Here is a 21,898-nt window from a genome sequence, read left to right as displayed (position 1 = left end):
GGTAGCTGCTGGCCGCATACTTGTTGTTGCTCTGTTTGGAGGGCTTGGTGGTCTCCACACCCTGGGACACAGGGCTGCCATTCTCCTTCCAGGCCACTGTCACGGCTCCAGGGTAGAAGTCACTGGCCAGACACACCAGTGTGGCCTTGTTGTTGCTGAGTTCCTCAGAGGAGGGTGGGAACAGAGTGACTGAGGGTGCAGACTTGGGCTGACCTGTGGGGTGGGGATGGAGGGGAGCAGGAGGTCAGGTGTCTAGTTCAGAAGCCACTCTGGGTCTGAGGGTCCTTGTCATGCACAGCAGTTTTCTGTGTTCTTAACACAAGTTCCCTTTCTCCTGAGAAACCTGGATCCTGGGCACCTGCCTTTACTTGTCCCTTGGTCCTTCCTCTGCCCCACTGACACCAGACTGGCACCCTCTTGGCTGTGCTTATTCCTGATAACAAGGTCTGTCTGTCTTTTTGTTTGTACCCAGAGAGGAAGATAAGAGCTGTCTGAGCTCCTCTGGGGCCAGTCTCTGTACATTTTTTACCTGAGCCTTCTCCGCTGGGCTCTTAGGTTTTGTGTTGGAAGGAGCCCCATTTTCTCTGAAAGCTCTCTCTCCTGCACCTTCTCTGTCATAATAGCATCTTGTCTAGTCCAAGAGATGTCTTTCTGTCTGTCTTCAGTCTGTCCTTGTATATCTGTCTCACCCCCTGCACACTCAGCACACTGGTCACACAGCTAGAGCCTTCATGCTGTAGATCGTGCCTTTGTGTGAAGTTTGTCCTGCAGAGACTGAGGGACCCACCTTGTCCTCATCCCCTGTCATTGCCTGACCCTTCCTACAGCACCTTGTCCTCCCCACTGTGCTCTTTCTCCTGCAGGGCTCTCCTGTCCCAGCTGGTAAAGGACACTACATGGCAGCTCTGTGCTGGCACCCAGAGTCCCGCATATTTCCCTGCCTGTGATCATAACCCCACACTCCTGAGGTCCTTCCCTTAACTTTACACCTGTGTGTCTCTAGCCATGACCCTGAGGGTTCTTGTTTCTTGAAAAGTCTGCACATCATTACCCAACCAATACTACTTACCCATTCTCCCCTCAAAGATTGGACCCTAGTAACCCCTGAAAATAAATCTGGAATACTGGGACTCACAAGAAAACACCAGAACAGAGGCCGTCATGAATCAAGTGTGACCCAGACATACAGAGAGAAGTCTCCAAGTCACTCTGTCTAGCCGTCATGAATCAAGTGTGACCCAGACATACAGAGAGAAGTTTCCAAGTCACTCTATTTCTCTGTCCGCAGGGTCACATGTGAGTATCTGATAGTGACCATGGAGAGAAGCAAGACAGTGAGAAGGAGAGGAGGGGCACAGGGTGCCAAGGCTTGAGATCCTGGGTGAAAGGTTGGCTATAGGCTGAGACTTAACCCAGGAAAGGGGTAAAAACAGCAGAAAATTGCCCAAAGTGTATGAGAGCAAGCAGAGTGGGAGAGAGACTCACCTAGGACGGTCAGATGGGTCCCTTGGCCGAACACAACACACTGTGACACAGACTCAGACAAAAACCCATCTCTGGGAGGCCCTGCCCCACCCCTGAGCCCCACCTGCCACTGTGATGGAGGAAGCCCGAGTCTGTGCCCCAGGCTGCTGTCTACTCAGCATGAGGCACATGTGCTCACTCCCCTACAAGCAGTTACGGGGAAGGTGAAATGGGCCATGAGCAGCAACAGGGCTATGGAAAGGAATTCTTCAGTTCATTTTGGTGTCTGACATGATGTCCCTACTATGTCTACTGGGATTTGGGAAGAGTTTGAAGGTCACTGGTGTCACTATGAATGGGTTTCCATAGCAATGGATGGCACATCTCTCATAAGTTCAAATCATCCAAATTTCTTGGTGGCGTGAAAGGAGGACAGAATACATCCCCACCTCTGTATCTTTCCCTTCCCGGGAGTGGCGTGTGGCATGTGGACAGAGTTTATCAGCTACCTTCTGTGTCCCCAACCATCAAACCAGGGCCAAGCCTTATCTTTTCCAGTGACAGCCTAATATGGGACTTCACTGTGTGAAGTCAGGGTGGCCTTGTAGGAAATGGCTGCCTTCCTTTAAGGTCAACCTGAGTGTTCTCTCTGGTCCCTTAACCTGCTCGCATGTTGAGAAGGGTCTGGTGGTGCCACTGTTTTTTTGCTTCATTCAAAGGGGGACATGAGCAGCATCTTTACTGTGGCCCTAAATACACTGTTGCACAGAAGGGTACCTGCTGCTGTGGCTCATTTCAGGTGATGTGTTGGTCTGCCCAAGATGAGGCACATTGTGTTGTGACCCAGAAGTAGGAGCCATAGAGATCCCCTGTGGTCAAGACAGGACACCCAGAGGTGCCCCCCACACTGATGCTCCCCATGGACAAATGTCCACATTTGTAGTCACACGTTGGTCATTACTGGGGGATCATGGCACCGTGTTCACACAGCAGACACATTCACACTGTGTCCTTTGTCACGTCACTCAGCAGCAATTGTTCACCGTGGTAGAAAGGCTGGTCACTCTGTGACCTGGTGGATGACAGAGGAGAGTCTCCATTGCTCCCTTCTTCCTGGTGTGAAACACACTGCAGGGTGAGGAGAGAGCCACTGAAGGCACTGCTTGTGGGGCACTTAGAGCAGGAGGAGGGCAGAACTTAAAATTCCCATGATGCATTCCTTCCTATCTGGTGGGCAAGGCATTGCACAGGACAGCACCTTAGGCCACTCAGAGGGGCCAATCCAATGTGCATCCCTTGATGCAAAGTCAGCAACCATCCTGGGAACAATTCTGTCCAAGTCCAACCTGGACCTGGTGAAGCCTCTGAGGCCAGAACCACTTTGTAGGAACATGAAGCAGAGAAAGCCACCCAGGTACTGTATGGGGAGTCTGGGGACTGGACCCTGACCCTAGGAGACTCTGCAACTTCATTTCTGCTGCTCCCTACTTGTAGAAAAATCTGGAGCAAATTGAGAGATACTTAGAGAGCCAGCATCTGTCAAACACTATGTGAAACTTCATCCAATCCATGTAGAGAGAAAAAACAAACAAACAAACAAACAAACAAACACAAACAAACAAACAAACAAACAAAATCAACTATAACAATACCCAGAATACAATCAAGGAAATGCACTGTGACAATTATGATCCATTTAATGAGAAAGTGCATTATGGATATTCGAAAATTATTGATACTTTCTGCTCAGGTTTGACCATGATAACGTAGTTATCTCTGAGGGCCTTACCTCTCAGCACACTGACAAACTACTTACATCTGGAATTTGCTTGAACATAATACATACGATAGGAGTTACTATGGTTTTGTTGGGTGAATGTGATGAGGGAATAGATGACTTTGGGGGACTTGTTGATAAAAGCATGAGGTCATTTCTATTCATCTGCCTTTTCATTTTTGTGTTTCCAGTTTTCCACAATAAAAAACCACACAAAGTGAATGGGAAACTGGTGTAACATGAAAGGGACACTCAGTCCTTGTAGCAGTCAGCAGGGCCATCAAGATGAGAAAGAGCTGGCGGTCCTTTCCCTAGAGGGACCTAAACATTCAGATTCAGGGAAGGGGTCAGACAGACGCTATGGGACACTGGGACCCCCAATCTTCCTTCCATGTTTTTGAGTTTAATTTTGGGCAGAGGTAGTTGTGATGAAGCTCCAAGGAGGCCCCTTCTGCTCTGCTTTGGCCCCAGAGCTCCCTGCCCTTACAGTCCCTGTCCCTGGGTTGCTGTGGACACCCAGCAGCAGTGGTGAAGGCAGCTCCAAGTCACTGAAGAGCTGGAGGTTCACACAGGGAAGCCTGAGAGTGTGGCAGCTATGGGCTGGCAGCCTGCTGGGCCTGCACATCTGTGAGCTGAGCACACCCACCTCAGGGCCTGGGAGGGAGGGTGTCTCTGACACCAGGCTGCAGGTGCACCAGGCAGGGGCTGAGCCACAGTGAGCGACAACTGTGGGGCTATGCATAGGGGGTCTGAAATGGCCCAGTCACCACGAATATAGGACCTTGCTGTACCCCCTGACCACATTCATTTTACCCTGAGCTAATTTGCCCCAACCTAACTTTACCCTCCCCTTCGAAAGAGACCTCTCTCCTGATGTTCTTACTGTTCCCAGGACAGTTTCTATTCTCAGTGACCCTGTGTTTCTGTGTCTCTCACTCATCCAAGCTGAAATCATGAGCTCCATCCATCAGGCAGCCCTAAATGAGCTCTCTCCCTGACCGAATTCAGATGTCCACACGCTTCGTGATTATTGTTCCTTAGCTCCAGCTTGGGTAACCTTGAGATTGAATTTGATCCTGAAAACTTCTGAACATAAACTCCTTGCCTCTGTGCTTCAGGCCCACCTGTCACCCTCCTCATTTCTCCCTGATTCTCCTTCAGTGCCCCCAGATCCTGTCCCTCAGCCCTTCTCCCTTCCCAGGTGACAAAGCCTGCATCCAGTGGGTCTCCCTGCAGGACGAGTACCTGCTGAGGATCAGACTTTCCACCAAACACAGAGCTAGCATGCTCCCTGGGGGATTGAGTGGAAGGACCGTGTTAAAGAGGAATTTGTGTTGTAAGTACCCCCTCCCTTAATTACTGACCCGTTAACCTAGAGACCCATCCAGACGCAGAATGCACGTCACAACTTTAAGATAGATGATAAGGTCTTTATTAAAGAGAAGTAGAACAGGGACAGGGGTGAGATGTGTCCTCTCAGAAATAACTGGGATGGATGATGTCCCTGGACTACAGTGGAGAGGTGGGGAACAGGCAATCTGGCTGAGCAGGATCCCTGAATATGGGGGCTCAGTGTCCTAGGAACACTCTGAGGGGACCACTGTCTTGTCCACAGTGGCGCCATCGTGCGTCACGTGGCAGCTGAACTGGCTGGCAGACTTCCACTTGCTGGCTGACATGCTCAGGTAGCTGCTGGCCGCATACTTGTTGTTGCTCTGTTTGGAGGGTTTGGTGGTCTCCACACCCTGGGACACAGGGCTGCCATTCTCCTTCCAGGCCACTGTCACGGCTCCAGGGTAGAAGTCACTGATCAGACACACCAATGTGGCCTTGTTGTTGCTGAGTTCCTCAGAGGAGGGTGGGAACAGGGTGACTGAGGGTGCAGACTTGGGCTGACCTGTGGGGTTTGGGGTGGAGGGGAGCAGAAGGTCAGGTGTCTAGTTCAGAGGCCACTCTGGGTCTGAGGGTCCTTGTCATGCACAGCAGTTTTCTGTGTTCTTAATGCAAGTCCCCACTTCCCGAGAAACCCAGAGCGTGGGCACCTGCTTTCACCTGTCCTTTGGACCCTTATTTGTCATACAGACATCTGACTGTCACTCTCTTGCCTGTGCCTGTTCCTGATAACAGGGTGTGTCTGTCCTTCTGTTTGTCCCCAGAGAAGAAGATATGTGCTCTCTGAGCTCCTCTTGGGCCAGTCTCCGGACCATTCTGACCTGAGACTTTTGTGCTGGGCTCTTAGGGTCTTTGTTCAAAGGAGTCACTTATTCTCTGAAATCTCTCCTGTGTCTTCTCTGACATAGCAGGTCTTAGGTAGTCAAAGAGAAGCCTTTCAGTCTGTCTTCAGGTCTCTGTCCTTGTACATTTCTTACACTCCCTGCACACTCAGCTCACTGCTCATGCAGCTAGAGTCTCGAGGTATAGAGTGTGCTTTTTCTGGGGAGAAGTTTGTCCTACAGAGACTGAGGGGCCCACATTTTCCTCATCCCCTGTCAGTGCATGACCCTTCCTCTAGAACCTTTTCCTCCCCACCGTGTTCCTTCTCCTGAAGAACTCTCCCAGCCCAGTCTGGTAAAGGACAGTGCACACCAGCAATTTCTAGGTTCCACCCATGCCTGCATGGTTCCTGGGCTGTGATCATGAGTCTCTCACCCTTGAGTATGTTCCCTTATCTTCTGACCTGTGTAACTCTAGCCCCTTTGACCCTTGAGGGTCAAAGTGTCCTTCTAAGATTCTATGTGGTCACACCTTCAGGACTACTTGTCTTCTCTTCTCTTTCCCTAGAGAGAGAACCCCTAGTAACCCCTCCACAAATCTGGTACATCAGGGTCCAAAAGAAAACTCAGCACACAGCCCATCAGGAATGCAGGCTGACCCTGGCAGACACAGAGAAGAGTCTGCGAGTAACTCTGTCCATTCCTGTGTCTCTGGGATCAGAGTCAAAAGTCTGATAGTGACCATGGAGACAAGCAGGAGAGTGTGAAGAGGGAGAGGAGGAGCTCAGGGTCCCAAGGTTTGAGATCCTGGGTGAAAGCTTGGCTACAGGCTGAGACTGAGTCCAGGCAAGGAGCAGAAAGAGCAGAAAATTGCACAAAAGTGTGGAAGAGTGGGGAAGGAAGGGGATGGAGAGACTCACCCAGGACGGTCAGACGGGTCCCTCCGCCGAACACCCAACACTGTGACACAGGCTCATACAAAAACCTCTGTGGGAGCCCTGCCCCACCCCTGAGCCCCCCACCTGCAGCTGTGATGGAGGCAGCCTGGGCCTCAACTGGGGTGCTGTCTGGTCTGTATGGGGCCCAGAACCTCGACTCCACTCCAAGCCACAGCATGTGACAGGATTGGTGTCTGTGTACTCATGAGTAGGCACCCTAGAAAGCCAGGCTCCAGAATGTAGCTGTCCTTTGCGATCGCTTGTCTCCACTACCTTCGCCAAGAGCAGGCATGAGTATTTGAGGAGGCATTTGTGTCATCAGGAGTCAAGCTCCATGTGAATGAGCAAAAGGTCTCTTCTTTCAGGGGTTTGGAATGTCCTGAATCCCCACCAGGGAGGGGCGTGACCCTGGAGAGCAGAGCCATAGGAATTTACCAGTGGACTCCAGCTGCCCCCTGAGGTCTCAGCGTCATCCTCCCTTGTGAAATGGGAGTGTGGGATTGCCCCGAGGGATTCTTCAATTTGTACTGTGAGCAGTGCCAGCCTGTCCTCCACGGGGAACTCGGGAGACTCCCCTTCACTTTCAACAGTTGGGTTTTATAGGATGAGGGTCTCGTGGTCCTGAATCCTACATTCATGTTCAGCTCACCCTAGGAAGGTAGATTCCAGCCCTGAGTTTGGAAAGGCACAAGGAGCAATGATCATATTGTCTATACCCAGGAACCATGGATGTTCCCTGGTCATACCAGGCTCCCCAGAGCCACCTGTGGGGGCTCTAGTAGAGAAGTTCCATGATTGTGACCACATTGGGGTGGACACTAGAGGATGACTGCTGGGTGTTTGTACAGAAGATAAAACACAATGTGTCATTTGTCATTGTTTTTATATGTTAATTGTCTCCTTAGTAGGGGGTGAAGGGAACCTTATCCTCATTTTCTGAAATGAGAAATAAAGAAGAATGTCTATTTCTACTTTTCACTATAGAACACACACACTCTGAGGTGAAGGAAGAGCTGTTGAAGGCCCCTGGGTCTGAGCCTAGTGGGTGTGGGGCTCTGAGCTCAAGGGCAGTGCTGTTTCTTGGGGAGGGTGGGGCTGACCCGGCTGTAGCCCATGGAACCTCTGCCCTGAGTTCTTCTGACATGACCTCCTTCTAATCCTGAGTTCCAGGGAACACATCCTCCCTGGGACAGGATATGGCACTCTCTGTGGGTCCAGGAAGGTGCCCTTCCTCATCTCGTGTCCTGCCCTTATGATGGCGGACACCACCTGCTCCCTCTGGGAACCAGCAGTGTGTTTGCTGCAGGGGAGTCAGTGTCTGACTGAGCTATGAAGGGTCTAGAGAGGGAGTGTGAGACAGGTCGTCAAGGGACACATTGCTCCAGATTTCTGTGGCTCTGTGGTGACAGGCTGATGACAAAACCCTCACCTTGTAATGGCTCACATCAGTGGGTTTCTTGAGGAAAAAGGAAAGTTAAACAGATGTTCCTGTATAATAAAGGCTTGGCTCAAGGGTCTTCTTCTCCCAAATTTCTAACATTAACTGTCCCATACCCTCTTCATTTCCCCATCAGCCTGGAAAGTGCCTAGGGGTCTCTCACTCAGCCCTTCTTTCTTCCCTGGTGACAAGCACCAGTTCCTCAGGGCCAGGCCTGCAAGACAAGTACGTTTTCTGGGTCATGGCTACTCCCAGTACTGAGATCACAGGTGATTCCTGGGGAAGGGGTGGGTGAGAAGCCAGAAACACAGGATTTCATGCTGGAAGGACCCCTGAGAGAGTAGCCCTTCATCCTGGAGACATCATTAGATGCTGAACACACATAGAGTCACACAATGATAAATGACCAGGGTTTTATTGAGAAAATGTGGAAATGGGGAGACAGTGAGGCCAGTCCAGTCTGGAAAGACCTGGGCTAGAGTCCCAGGGGTACGGTGGAGAGCTGGAGAATGGGGTTTGTGGGTGAGCAGAGTCCCAGAATATGGGAGCTCAGTGTCCTAGGAACACTCTGAGGGGACCACTGTCTTGTCCACAGTGGTGCCATCGTGCGTCACGTGGCAGCTGAACTGGCTGGCAGACTTCCACTTGCTGGCTGACATGCTCAGGTAGCTGCTGGCCGCATACTTGTTGTTGCTCTGTTTGGAGGGCTTGGTGGTCTCCACACCCTGGGACACAGGGCTGCCATTCTCCTTCCAGGCCACTGTCACGGCTCCAGGGTAGAAGTCACTGACCAGACACACCAGTGTGGCCTTGTTGGTGCTGAGTTCCTCAGAGGAGGGTGGGAACAGAGTGACTGAGGGTGCAGACTTGGGCTGACCTGTGGGGTGGGGGTGGAGGGGAGCAGGAGGTCAGGTGTCTAGTTCAGAAGCCACTCTGGGTCTGAGGGTCCTTGTCATAATCAGCAGTTTCCTGTGTCCTTAAAGCAACTCCTCATTTCCTGAGAATCTCTGAGCCTGGGACTTGCTTTTATCTGTCTTTTGGTCTCTCTCTGCCCCACTGATACCTGACTGTCACCCTCTTGTCTGTGCCTTTTTCTCACAACAGTGTGTGTCATTCTGTTTCTCCTCAGAGACACTGATATGAGCTCTCTGAGCTCCTCTGGGGCCAGGCTCTGCACATTTCTGACCCGACCCTCCTATGCTGGGCTCTTAGGGTCTTTGTTCAAAGGAGACGGTTTTCTTCTGAAATCTCTCCTGGACCTTCTCTGAGATAGCAGGTCTTAGGTAGTCAAACAGAAGCCTTTCAGTCTGTCCTTGGTCTCTGTCCTTGTACGTTTTTCACACCCCCTACACACTCATCCCATGGTCACACAGCTAGAGCCTTCATGCTGTAGAGTGTGCCCTTCTTATTGTGAAGTTTGTCCTGCAGAGACCCAGGTGCCCACCTCGTCCTTATGCCCTGTCATCGCATGACCCTTCCTCCCGCCCTTTCTCTTCCCCACTGTGTTCTCTGTCCTGCAGGGCTCTCTCGTCCCAGCTGGTAAAGGACACTGCATGGCAGCTGTGTGCAGGCCCCCTCCAGCCCTGCACAGTTCCTGGCCTGTGAGCATAATCCCATACCTCAGAGATCCTTCTATTAATTCTATACCTGGGTGTCTCTAGCCATGACCCTGATTGTTCTAGATCATTCTAAGGTCTCCCCCGGTCGCCCCCTCAGAACTACTTATTGTCTCTTCCTCTGGAAATGGGTGGGACCCTTGGTAATCCCTAGAAATAAATCTGATGCACTGGGGTGTGAAGGAGATCAGTGATTAGACCCTGTCGGGAATTCATCCTGACCCTGGTAGACAGAGAGAAGAGTGTAGAAGATATTTGGTCCATTCTGCTCGCTTTGGTCAGAGTTGAAGATCTGATAGTGACCAGTGGAGGCAAGTAGGAAAGTAAGAAGAAGGACAAGAGGTGCTGAGGATCCCAGTAGCTGGGGTCTAGGGTCTAGCCTGGCTACAGCCTGGAACAAAACTCAGAAAAAGGGAGGAAAGAGCATAAAACTTTCCAATATGCTGGGAAAGCAGGGAAGGTAGGGCAATGGGAGACTCACCGAGGACGGTCAGATGGGTCCCTCCGCCGAACACAGCACACTGTGACACAGGCTCATACAAAAACCTCTGTGCAATGCCCTGCCGCACCCCTATGCCCTCCACCTGCAGCTGTGATGGAGGAAGCCCGGGCCTGAGCCTCAAGTTGCTGTCTGCTCTGCATGGGGCACACACACTCCCTCCCCCCACAAGCAGATGCAGGGTGGGTGACACGGGCCCTGTGCAGCCACAGTGCTGTTGGAAGCGATTCTTCCCATTAATGTTGGTGTCTGACATAATGTCCCCACTAGCGTGTCCTGGGATTTGGTGGGCAATACTGTCACGAACAGTGAGGTTCCATGGCAGTGGATGGCACATTACTCATAGGTTCAATCACCCAAATTCCTTGGCGGCATGAAGGAAGGGTAGAGTACAATCCCTACCTCTGTAATCCCCCTTCCAGAGACAGGCACCTGGCCTGTGTACAGTGTACCGGCCACCTCCTATGTCCCTTGTCATCTATTCAGGGGCCCAGCCTTATGTTTTCCAGTGACAGCCCAGTTTCGGAGCGCACTGTGTCTAGTCAGGGTGCCCTTGTAGGAAATGGCTGCCTTCCTGTAAGGTCAATCTGAGTGTTCCCAGTGGTCCCTTAACCTGGTCTTATGTTGAGAAGGGTCTGGTCCTGCCACTGTGGCTCTCCTTCATTCAAAGGGGGACATGAGCAGTACCTTGACTGTGGCCATATATCCCCCCTCACACTGAAGGGGACTTATGCCCGGGGCTCATTACAGGCCAAGTGTTGGTCTGCCCAAGATGAGGCACATTATGTTGTGACCCAGAAGTAAGAGCCATAGAGATCCCCTGAGGTCATGTCAGGGCATCCAGAAGCTCCCTGCCCCACCACAGAAGCTCGGTGGACAAATGTAGACATTTGCAACCACACTGTGGTTGTCACTGGAGGATCATGGCACTGTGTTCACACAGAAGACACGTTCCCACCATGTCCTTTGTCATGTCACTCAGCAGCAATTGTTCACTATGGCAGGAAGGCTGGGACCACAAGTCACTGTGTGACCTGGTGGATGACAGAGAAGAGTCTCCATTGCTCCCTTCTTCCTGGTGTGAAACACACTGCGGGGTGAGGAGAGAGCCACTGAAGGCACTGCCTTTGGGGCACTCAGAGCAGGAGGAGGGCAGAACTGAAAATTCCCATGATGCATTTCTTCCTATCTGGTGGGCGGGTCATTGCACAGGACAGCAGCTAAGGCCACTCACAGTAGGCCAATCTGACCTGTGTCCCTTGGTGCAAAGTCAGCAACCATCTTGGGAACAATTCTGCCCAAATCCAACCTGGACCTGGTGAAGCCTCTGAGGCCAGTACCACTTTGTAGGAACATGAAGCAGAGAAACCCACCCAGATACTGTGTGGGGAGCCTGGACACTGCACCCTGACCCTGGGAGAGTCTGTACCACCAGCAGCTCCAGCCCCAGAGCCACCTCCTTGCAGGAAGATCTAGAGCAAATTAAGACACCGTTAGAGAGTCAGAGTTTGCCAAACACTGTGAAACTTCATCTGATCCATGCAGAGAAAACAAACAAACAAACAAACAAACAAACAAACAAAGAAACATAACCAAATATAACTCTATCCAAAATACAATCAGGAAAATGCACTATGAAAACTATGATCCATTTAATGAGACAGTGCATTTTGGATATTCGAAGACTATTGATACTTTCTGCTCAGGTTTGACCATGATAACGTAGTTATCTCTGAGGGCCTTACCTCTCAGCACACTGACAAACTACTTACAGATGAAGAATTACATCTGGAATTTGCTTGAACATATGCATAAGATAGGAGTTACTATGATTTTGTTGGGTGAATGTGATGAGGGAATCGATGACTTTGGGGGACTTGTTGATAAAAGCATGAGGTCATTTCTGTTCATCTGCCTTTTCATTTTTGTGTTTCCAGTTTTCCACAATAAAAAAATCACACAAAGTGAATGGGAAACTGGTGTAACGTGAAAGGGACCCTCAGGCCTTGTAGCAGCAGGGCCATCAAGATGAGAAAGAGCTGGGTGGTCCTTTCCCTAGAGGGACCTAAACATTCAGATTCAGGGAAGGGGTCAGACAGACGCTATGGGACACTGGGACCCCCAATCTTCCTTCCACGTTTTTGGGTGTAATTTTGGGGCAGCGATAGTTGTGATGAAGCTCCAAGGAGGCCCCTTCTGCTCTGTTTTGGCCCCAGAGCTCCCTGCACTTACAGTCCCTGTGCCTGGGCTGCTGTGGACACCCAGCAGCAGTGGTGAAGGCAGCTCCGAGTCACTAAAGAGCTGGAGGTTCACACAGGGAAGCCTGAGAGTGTGGCAGCTGTGGGCTGGCAGCCTGCTGGGCCTGCACATCTGTGAGCTGAACACACCTACCTCAGGGCCTGGGAGGGAGGGTGTCTCTGACACCAGGCTGCAGGTGCACCAGGCAGGGGCTGAGCCACAGTGAGTGACAACTGTGGGTCTGTGCACAGGGCATCTGAAATGGCCCAGTCACCTCGAAAATAGGACCTTGCTGTACCTCCCGACCACATTCACTTTACCTTGAGCTAATGAGCCCCTACCTCACTTCACCCCCTCCTCTGAAGCAACCTCTCTCCTCATGTCCTTTCTACACCCAGGACAGTGTCCTTTCTCAGTGACCCTGTGTTTTCATGTCTTCCACTCATTCAAGCTGAAATCATTAGCTCCATCCTTCAGCCAGCCCTAAATGAGCTCTCTCCCAGACTGAATTCAGATGTCCACACGCTTCATGGTTATGGTCCCTTAGCTGCTGTGTAGGGTAACCTTGAATTTAAATTTGATCCCGAAAACATCTGAACATTAACTCCTTGCCTCTGTGCTTCGGGCTCACCTGTCACCCTCCTCATTTCTCCCTGATTCTCCCTCAGGGCCCTTAGATCTCTGTCACTCAGCTCTTCTCCCTTCCCAGGTGACAAAGCTTGCATCCAGTGGGTCTCTCTGCAGGACAAGTACCTGCTGAGGATCAGGCTTTGCACCAAACACAGAGCTAGCATGCTCCCTGGAGTTTGGGTGTAAGGAAAATGATAAAGAGGAATTTGTGTTGTAACTACCCCCTCCCTTAATTACTGACCCGTTAACCTAGAGACCCATCCAGATGCAGAATGCACGTCACAACTTTATGATAGATGATAAGGTTTTTATTAAGGAGAAGTAGAGGAGGGACGGGGGTAAGAATTGTCCCATCAGAGCTGACTGGGGATGAAGGGAGTCGTGTATTTCAGTTGAGGGGTGGAGAACAGGCAATTAGGCTGAGCAGGATCCCAGAATATGGGGGCTCAGTGTCCTAGGAACACTCTGAGGGGACCACTGTCTTGTCCACAGTGGTGCCATCGTGCGTCACGTGGCAGCTGAACTGGCTGGCAGACTTCCACTTGCTGGCTGACATGCTCAGGTAGCTGCTGGCCGCATACTTGTTGTTGCTCTGTTTGGAGGGCTTGGTGGTCTCCACACCCTGGGACACAGGGCTGCCATTCTCCTTCCAGGCCACTGTCACGGCTCCAGGGTAGAAGTCACTGACCAGACACACCAGTGTGGCCTTGTTGTTGCTGAGCTCCTCAGTGGAGGGTGGGAACAGAGTGACTGAGGGTGCAGACTTGGGCTGACCTGTGGGGTGGGGGAGGGGCAGGAGGTCAGGTGTCTAGTTCAGAGGTCACTCTGGGTCTGAGGGTCCTTCTCATATTTAACAGTTTTCTGTGTTCTTAACACAAGTTCCCTCTCTCCTGAGAAACCCGGAGCCTGGACACCTGCCTTCACCTGTCCTGTGATCCTTCTTCTGACCCATTGACACCAGACTGTCCCCCTCCTGGCTTTGCCTTTTCCTCATCACAAGGTCTCTCTGTCCTCCTGTTTGTCCCCAGAGAAGAAGATACGGGCTCTCTGAGCTCCTCCGGGGCCAGTCTTTGTGCGTTTCTGACCTGAGCCTTCTGCGTTGGTCTGTTAAGGTCTTTGTTCGAAGGGGCCACTTTTTCTCTGAAATCTCTCCATTTTGGATCTTCTCTGTCACAGTAGTATCTTGTGTAGTCAAAGAGAAGCCTTTCTGTCTGTCCTTGGTCTCTCTCCCTGTACGTTTTTCACACCCCCTGCACACTCAGCCCACTGGTCACACAGCTGGAAGTTTCCTGGTATGGAGTGTGCCTTCCTTTGTGTTCAGTTTGTCCTGCAGAGACCGAGGGACCCACCTGGTCCTCATCCCCTTTCATTGCTTGACCCTTCCTCTAGCACCTGCTCTTCCCCACTGTATTTCCCCTGCTACAGACCTGTCTGGAACTTGAGACTGTTTGGACACCACATGGCAGCTGTGTGCAGGTCCCTGGGAGGCCGTTGAGACCTGTGTCTTTCCCGGTTCGTGATCTTATCCCCACATGCCAGAGGACCTCCCTGAACTCTATTCCTGTGTGTCTGAATCCTTCGCCTTGAGGGTTCTGTGTCCTTCTAACATCTCATGTTCCCACCCTCAGGATAACTTCTCCTCTCCTCCTCTTGAGATTGGGTCCCTAGTGACCCCAAAATAATTCAGGTCCTACAGAAACTTACACAGGAAGACAGAACAGGTCATCCTGTCCATTCCCTCTGTCTCTGGGGTCAGAGGCAGTGAGTGTCTGATAGTGACCATGGAGAAAAGTAGTAAGAAGAGGAACAGGAGGAGCTCAGGGTCCCCAAGTTTGGGACCCTGGGTGAGAGCTTGGCTACAGGCTGAGACTAAACCCAGGAATGAAGCAAAAACAGCAGAAAATTGCTGTAAAGTGTGGGAGAGCGAGGAAGGAGAGGGAAGGAGAGACTCACCTAGGACGGTCAGATGGGTCCCTCCGCCGAACACACCACACTGTGACACAGGCTCATACAAAAACCTCTGTGCAATGCCCTGCCCCACCCTTGAGTCCCCCACCTGCAGCTGTGATGGAGGAAGCCCAGTCTTATGCCCCAGGCTGCTGTCCTCTGTGCATGGGGCACACGCACTCCCTCCCCCACAAGCAGATGCAGGGCGGGTGACACGAGGCATGTGCAGGAACAGGGTTTTTGAAAAAAATTCTCCCAGTTGGTTTTGGTGTCTGACATGCTGTCCCCCTTAGTGTCTCCTGGGATTTGGGATGAGTTTGGCAGGCATTGGTGTCACTATGATGGGTTTCCCTGGCAATAGCTAGTATATTGCTTATAGGTCCTAACCACCCCAATTCCTTGGTAAGGGCATGAGGGGAGGGCAGAGTACAATCCCCCCCCACTTTCCCCTTTCAGGGCGAGGCACATGGCCTGTGTACAGAGTCTATCAGCCACCTCCTATGTCCCCGATCATCAAATCAGGGGCCCAGCCTTATCTTTTCCAGTGACAGCCTAGTTTTGGACTGCACTGGTTGAAGTCAGGCGGTCTAGGAAATGGCTGCCTTCCTTTAAGGTGACCTTGTGAGTGCTCCCTGTCGTCCCTCAATCTGGTCTCATGTTGAGAAGGGTCTTGTCTTGCCACTGTGGCTCTGCTTCATTCAAAGGGAGACAGGAGCAGCACCTTGACTGTGGCCTAGCATCCCCCCTTGCACTGAAGGGGACCTGTACCAGGGGCTCATTTCAGGCCAAAGGTAGATTCGTCCAAAATGAGGCACATTATGTTGTGACCCAGAAGTAGGAGCCATAGAGATCCCCTGGGGTCATGTCAGGGCATCCAGAAGCTCTCTCCCCACCACAGAAGATCCAGTTGACAAATGTCCACATTTGCAGCCACACTGTGGTCGTTATTGGAGGATCATGGCACTGTGTTCACACAGCAGACAGGTTCACACCGTGTCCTTTGCCATGTCACTCAGCAGCAATTGTTCACCATGGCAGGAAGGCTGGGACCACAAGTCACTGTGTGACCTGGTGGATGACAGAGGAGAGTCCCCATTGCTCCCTTCTTCCTGGTGTGAAACACACTGCGGGGTGAGGAGAGAGCCACTGAAGGCACTGCCTGTGGGGCACTCACAGCAGGAGGAGGGCAGAACTGAAAATTCCCATGATGCATTCCTTCCTATCTGGTGAGTGAGTCATTGCACAGGACAGCAGTTAAGGCCACTCACAGTAGGCCGATCTGACCTGTGTCCCTTGGTGCAAAGTCAGCAACCATCCTGGGAGCAATTCTGCCCAAATCCAATTTGGACCTGGTGAAGCCTCTGAGGCCAGAACCACTTTGTAGGAACATGAAGCAGAGAAACCCACCCAGGTACTGTGTGGGGAGCCTGGACACTGCACCCTGACCCTGGGAGAATCTGTACCACCAGCAGCTCCAGCCCCACAACTTCTGCTTTGGAAGGAAATCTGGCTCTTGTTTAGAGATAGTGATGGAGCCTGTGTCCACTGATCACAATCTTAAACCTTATTCCATCCCCATATGTAAGCAAATAAACATCCCAAAGTGACAATGGTACCTCAAATACAGCACGTAAGTGCACTTTGTACTATTACGAGGCATTTGAGGAAGAACTGAGTATTTATGGATATTAATGATCTAATCATAATTCCAGTTTGGTTTGAGGGTGATATTTTTGTTATCCTTCAGGTTCTTATCTTTTAGCGAACAAACAGATCATTTATAGATTAAAGACAGGATACTGGAATTTACTTCAAAATATTGCAGAAGGGCAAATTTCTCCTGTCATTGTGTCGGCATTGCCAGTTAGTTGATTACTTTGTGATCTGGTTATTCGGCACATGGGAGTATTCTTATTGCACTGTGTCCTTATTTTTGTGTTTTCACTTTTTCTTAATAAAAACTTACAAAAAAAATAAATGAGAGATCAGTGCAGGGCAGCCCCAGCGGGGGGTGGGTCCTGGCATTCCAGCCGCATGGTCATTGAGGTTGAGGGAATCCTCGTGGTTCTACCTTTCCTTTGTGCCTCACATTCAGATCCATGCAATGGGGTCCGACAGGTGTTGGGGGGCAGTAGGACACCCTACTCTTCTTTCCACTTCTCAGGTGATTTGGGGGTGGGTGACTAGGATCAAGCTCTGGGGGTCCCATTCTTCTGCCCATTGTGGCTACAGTGCCCCCTGTCCTTGCAAGCTCTGTTCCTGGGCTGTCCCAGTTGCTCACCAGCTCTGGCAAAGGCAAGTCCATGTCCCTGATGAGCTAGAGGCTCAGACAAGGGACCTAAGAGGCCAAAGACCCGGAGGGTATGACAGAGTTGGTTGGGCCTGTACCTTCGAGAGGTGGACAAAATCTGTCTCAGGGACCTGGGAGTGAATGTGTTTCTGGCACCAGCTGTTGGTGCACTGAGGGCTGAGCCAAAGTGAGCAAGGAAACAGAGGGCCTGTGGGTAGAGTGGTCTGGGGTGCTGTGTCACCAGGGAATCCTGACCTTGCTGGAACCCAGAGGCCACCCTCACCCTGCCTTGAGCTAGTCTTACTCTATTCCTGAATTCCAGTTAACACACCCTTCCTCTGTATCGCCGGTGCCCAGGACTGATGGTGCCTTTTCTTACTCATCCAGTGCTCCTGGGTCTCCCCCACTGCTGGAGGACAGCCCCCACTCCATCATAAACGAACCATAGAAACTCTCCCTGATCTGACTTCAGGCGTGGAGATTCTACGTGATGGGCATCCCAGACCCCTGTTGGGGTCACCTTGAGCCTGACCCAGGCCCATAAGAACATAAACTAAGTTTCTGTGTGCCTTGGCTGCACCCCTTCTTCCCAGTACCAGTGACCATGCCCCAAAGACTGTTTCAGGGATCCCTGAGTCAGTAGTGGGCGTGGACATAATTGGGGAACTGTTAGGCTACATGATAGGAAACTGTGTCTCTGCTGCAAGCCTGGCTGGTGTCTTTACTTGGCTAATGTGTAATGTCAAAGTTTGGGAAGCACATTCAGGAGATGCATGGTTCAAAGCTCTCCATGGTTCCAGGGTGATGGGCTACCCATGATCCCCCCACCGTTCCCTGTTGGGTTCCTTGATGGAACAGCCAAGACCATGGCTTTGGCCCAAGGGTCTCCTTTCCCCATATTTTCAACTGTAGCCCACTGCTGCTCTCCTGGGACCCTCTTCATTTCTTCCTGACTCCTCCTCAGGGCTCCTGGGTCCTGATTACTCAGCCCTTCTCCCTTCCCCCTGGATAAGGACGGTATTCCAAGGCTGGCCCTATAGGGCAAGTCCCTGCTTTGGGTCAGGGCTCCAACTGACCCTCAGAACTGATTCAAATCAGGTTGGTTGAGTGGATAATGAGTAGAAGGACCCTCATGTTATTACTTATTACTGACCTTTTAACCTAGAGATTCATCCAGAATACAGAACGCACATCAGAAGTGCCAGATGATAAATGATCAGGGATTTATTAAGGAGAAGTAGAAATGGGGAGGCATTGAAACCAGCCCAGTCTGAGCAGACAGGGGTGGCAGTCCCAGGGGTACAGTGGAGAGCTGGCAAATGGGAGATCTGAGTGAGGAGAGTCCCAGAATATGGGGGCTCAGAGTCCTAGGAACACTCCGAGGGGACCACTGTCTTCTCCATAGTGCTGCCGTCATGGGTCACTTGGCAGCTGAATAGGCTGGCAGATTTCCACTTGCTGGCTGACATGCTCAGGTAGCTGCTGGCTGCATACTTGTTGTTGCTCTGTTTGGAGGGCTTGGTGGTCTCCACACCCTGGAAGACAGGGCTGCCATTCTCCTTCCAGGTCACTGTCACGTCTCCAGGATAGAAGTCACTGACCATACACACCAGTGTGGCCTTGTTGTTGCTGAGCTCCTCAGAGGAGGGTGGAAACAGAGTGACTGAGGGTGCGGACTTGGGCTGACCTGTGGGGTGGGGGTGGGGGTGTGAGACACAGGGCAGGTATCTAGGTGTTGGGATCCCCCCAACCCAATCTACAGCCTCTGTGACCAGTCCCATGGTGTCTGCGTTTGTTCACCTAGGGGACTCTACTATTTCTGCCCCCTGCTTTGCACTCAGCTCCTGAATAGAAAACAGCCTCTTGCCCTCCCAGAATCCCTTCCACTTCACCTCTCCCAAGTGACCTGGTGAAGCCCCTGTACATGTAGCCTCTGAGTGTAACCAGGACAGGATGTCCTTTTTCCTGAGTGTGGAGTCTGGCCTCAACCTCCCAGGTCCTCAGTCCAGCCCCAGGTCCCTGCCTCACTTCACTCTCCTGGAGCCCGGGGCCTCCTCTGTGACCTGGGGCCCCTGCCCGCCCAGCCAGCCAGGACCATCATGGCAGCATGTGGGGAGGCCCCAAGGCTGAGCCCAGCACACAGTGTGGCCTGGAGCCACCTGCCTCCTTTCAGCACCTGGCTTTGTCCCAGCTCGGCCTCAGCTCTCCACTGAAAGCTGGGTTCTTGCAGCTGGAGCTCCCTGTGGCTCTACCCGCCTTCATGTCTCTCATGCCCTGATCCCAGGACCCTTAATATTAGCTGCGTTCTTGAGGCTGCTCAGAGGCCCTGCAGCCACCTCTGATCTCACAGGGCAGCTATAGCTCTGAGTCCCCTGTTCACTCATCCATTCACCACCTCCCCAATCTAACATTCTGCAGGAGACTGACCCTTGGACAGATGGGATACCTGGGACCTCGGGTTCCCTGGGATCCAGGGTCAGACAAGTCTCTGCCCCTGGGACCTGTTCCTTTCTGACTGTCATCCTGAGAGGGCCAGCTTCTTGCCAGCTTGCCCCATCTTACCCAAGTCTCTATGGCCCCACATCCTCCAGGCCCTGCAGAGGCCCCGAGGGCTTCAGCCTAGAATGAGCCAGACCCTCTCTCTGCCCTCCTTACACCCCCATTCGGCTGTTCCGTGTCCCCAAAGGCTAAGTTCCAGCCCCAGCCCTGCCTCAGCCTCCTGTATGGCTCCCCCAGGTTGGATGGGTATGGAGCCTGCGGCCTGATTCTCTTGGTGCCTGGGATCATCTCCAAGGCTGCCCAGTGACTCTGTCACACTGGTCTCTACCCCCCATGCAGACGGCTGCCCTGGAAGTGGGTAGAGACCCCATTTCCAGGGCCGACGCCCCAGCCCAGGCCTCTAGGACCTGGTTGCATCTGAGTATCAGACTCTGAATGGTCACTGGGGTTCCTTCCTGCTCATCACTCTGAGACCAACCCGCCTCCATGGGCCCCATGGAGAAAGTAGGGGTCAGTCTGTAAGGCTGAAGAGCAGAGGAAAGGAGCCCACAGAGAGAGGAGAGACTTTCCCAAGATAGCAGTGGGGTGGGGTACAATGGAAAAGGTGCGAGAACCACTTACCTAGGACGGTGAGGTGGGTCCCGCTGCCGAAAACATAACACAGTGACTGAGGCTCAGACTAAAACCACCCCAGGCCAGCACCAGGGGCCTGTGCCCTGGGGACCAGTCCTGAGCAGGAACCCGCTGGGCGTGACCGGCGCAGGGCTGCAGCTGTGTTCTGTGGCGGGGCAAGGCGGTGGGCACTCAACCCCCCAGAGGCTGGCGCAACCGTGGGTGGGTCCACAGCTCAGAGGTGTCCCTATGCCCAGCCCCTTCATTCAAGGCAGGGGCCACCCATGTGTTGAAGTGACCCAGTGTGTTCCTCCCACTGCCTGGCACCCCCAAGGCCACCCTGGTTACCACCGAATGCTCAGTGCTGACAAAGATTCTGAGTGTCTTGCCCTCTCAAGCAGCTGGGTGGTGGAGCTCGAACTGGCCTGACCTCTCTCCTGGCCTCATTTCGAGGCCTCTGAGTGTTCCTCTCCCTCAACATCCCACATCCCAGCCAGGTGAAGCTCTCCCTGGGTCTATGAACACCAGGCCACTCCTGACTAATGCTCCTTCCCTGTGGAGATCCCCTCCCTCTTGTCTCCATGTGCTGAGACCCAGTTCAGTTCCACCTCTTTCAATAAAGTTTTTCTGATGTGTCAGGCCACTGTCTTTTTGTCCATCCATCCATCCATCCATCCATCCATCCATCATCTGTCCATTTGTCCAACAATGGCTCCCAACTGTTTCATGTGCTGGGATGTAACTGGGGAGCCCCTGGCTCTCACCCCACCTTTCCCTGAAACCTGTCAAGTCAAAGCCAATAAGACCCTCAACCTGGTCAAGTCTGAGGTCCCTCCCCAGTGTCCTGGACATCTCCGCAAGGGATCCCTCTTCCTGGTGTCTGTCCTTCCCTTGGTGTCTGAGACTACCCACTGTCCCTTTTCCTTTCTCCCATGACTGTTGACCCCCCCAGACTCCCAGAATCCCATTCTGCCTGTTGTCTCCCTCTCTCTCTGCTTCTGACCTACTCTGCGCACTCTGACAGCTGTCCAAGGGTCTCCCGTCCCTATTTCAAGCTTGACCTCTCTTTCTGGCTCCAGATTCACGCGCACTCTACCTCCCAAACTCTTCCTGAATGCCCTGCGGTCAGCTCAAACTCAACAGGCCTCATGGACACTCCTTCCCCTTCCCCCATGTTCAGCAGGTTCCTCTCCAACCCAGAGGCCTGGAGTCACCCAGAATGCTTCCCCCTCATTGAATCAGCCTCTGTGTTTTAGATGTCCTACCATCACACAAAAATACCGTTAAAATACTGAGACAAATAAACAGAAACCCCCAAGTCACACTCTAGGAGTTTATGACGGCAAGACACCACAGGCTTTGCCTCTGTCTGATTTTGTCTCTCGGACAATTCGGTTTGTCCGAATTGGAAGGTGACCCACTGCATCAGGGCCAGCATTTCCCACCTGAGCAGCAGGGCCATTTGGTCATGGGGGTATTTAAGATAATCTTAGTATAAATTCAACACTTGCTTCTGATTTAAAGAAAGCAAACATGCAGCCGTTTTATTAGATTAATTTCCTGAGGAAACTTGAACTCAATAAAGTGTATCTCCCCAAATTCACAGCAACCTTCATACTTAAAGGTGAAACCTTCTTAAAGGCTAGGATGCCCACTCTCAGTTTTATGATTCAGCCTGTTCCACAGATTCTAGCCATAAATGAGGCAAAGGGGCGAAGGTGTAAGTAATAGGAAAAC

The 21,898-nt window shown here is 52.0% G+C and overlaps 2 protein-coding genes and 1 gene segment (V, D, J or C); all 3 read right to left on the bottom strand.

The window, feature by feature from the left end:
* Nucleotides 1–4,657: 4,657 nt before the first annotated feature.
* LOC119040903 (immunoglobulin lambda-1 light chain-like) overlaps nucleotides 4,658–21,898 on the bottom strand; it is a 59,877-nt gene continuing 42,636 nt past the window's right edge. For all 5 annotated transcript variants that reach the window (XM_053664464.1, XM_053664474.1, XM_053664476.1 and 2 more), the window contains 2 exons: nucleotides 6,375–6,412; nucleotides 4,658–5,138 (listed from right to left, as the gene is read on the bottom strand). In XM_053664464.1, coding sequence (XP_053520439.1) covers nucleotides 4,819–5,138; nucleotides 6,375–6,412 — 358 coding nt within the window. In that variant the 3' untranslated portion in view covers nucleotides 4,658–4,818. The remainder of the gene's footprint in view (nucleotides 5,139–6,374; nucleotides 6,413–21,898) is intronic.
* LOC128627292 (immunoglobulin lambda-1 light chain-like) overlaps nucleotides 8,230–21,898 on the bottom strand; it is a 39,240-nt gene continuing 25,571 nt past the window's right edge. The window contains exons 3-4 of the mRNA XM_053664454.1: nucleotides 9,928–9,966; nucleotides 8,230–8,707 (exon numbers count right to left, since the gene is read on the bottom strand). Of these exons, the coding sequence (XP_053520429.1) occupies nucleotides 8,388–8,707; nucleotides 9,928–9,966 (359 nt within the window). The 3' untranslated portion in view covers nucleotides 8,230–8,387. The remainder of the gene's footprint in view (nucleotides 8,708–9,927; nucleotides 9,967–21,898) is intronic.
* LOC119055078 (immunoglobulin lambda variable 2-18-like) overlaps nucleotides 18,257–21,898 on the bottom strand; it is a 52,534-nt gene continuing 48,892 nt past the window's right edge. Inside the window, 2 exon segments of the V gene segment in view lie at nucleotides 18,257–18,737; nucleotides 20,171–20,209. Of these exon segments, the coding sequence occupies nucleotides 18,418–18,737; nucleotides 20,171–20,209 (359 nt within the window).

The sequence above is a fragment of the Artibeus jamaicensis genome, unplaced genomic scaffold, assembly GCF_021234435.1.
Source record: "Artibeus jamaicensis isolate MK-2021 breed Jamaican fruit bat unplaced genomic scaffold, CSHL_Jam_final contig_1128, whole genome shotgun sequence".
NCBI lineage: Eukaryota > Metazoa > Chordata > Mammalia > Chiroptera > Phyllostomidae > Artibeus > Artibeus jamaicensis.
The sequence above is the reverse complement of the archived record's forward strand: the minus strand, read 5'-3'. Positions and strand labels throughout refer to the sequence as shown.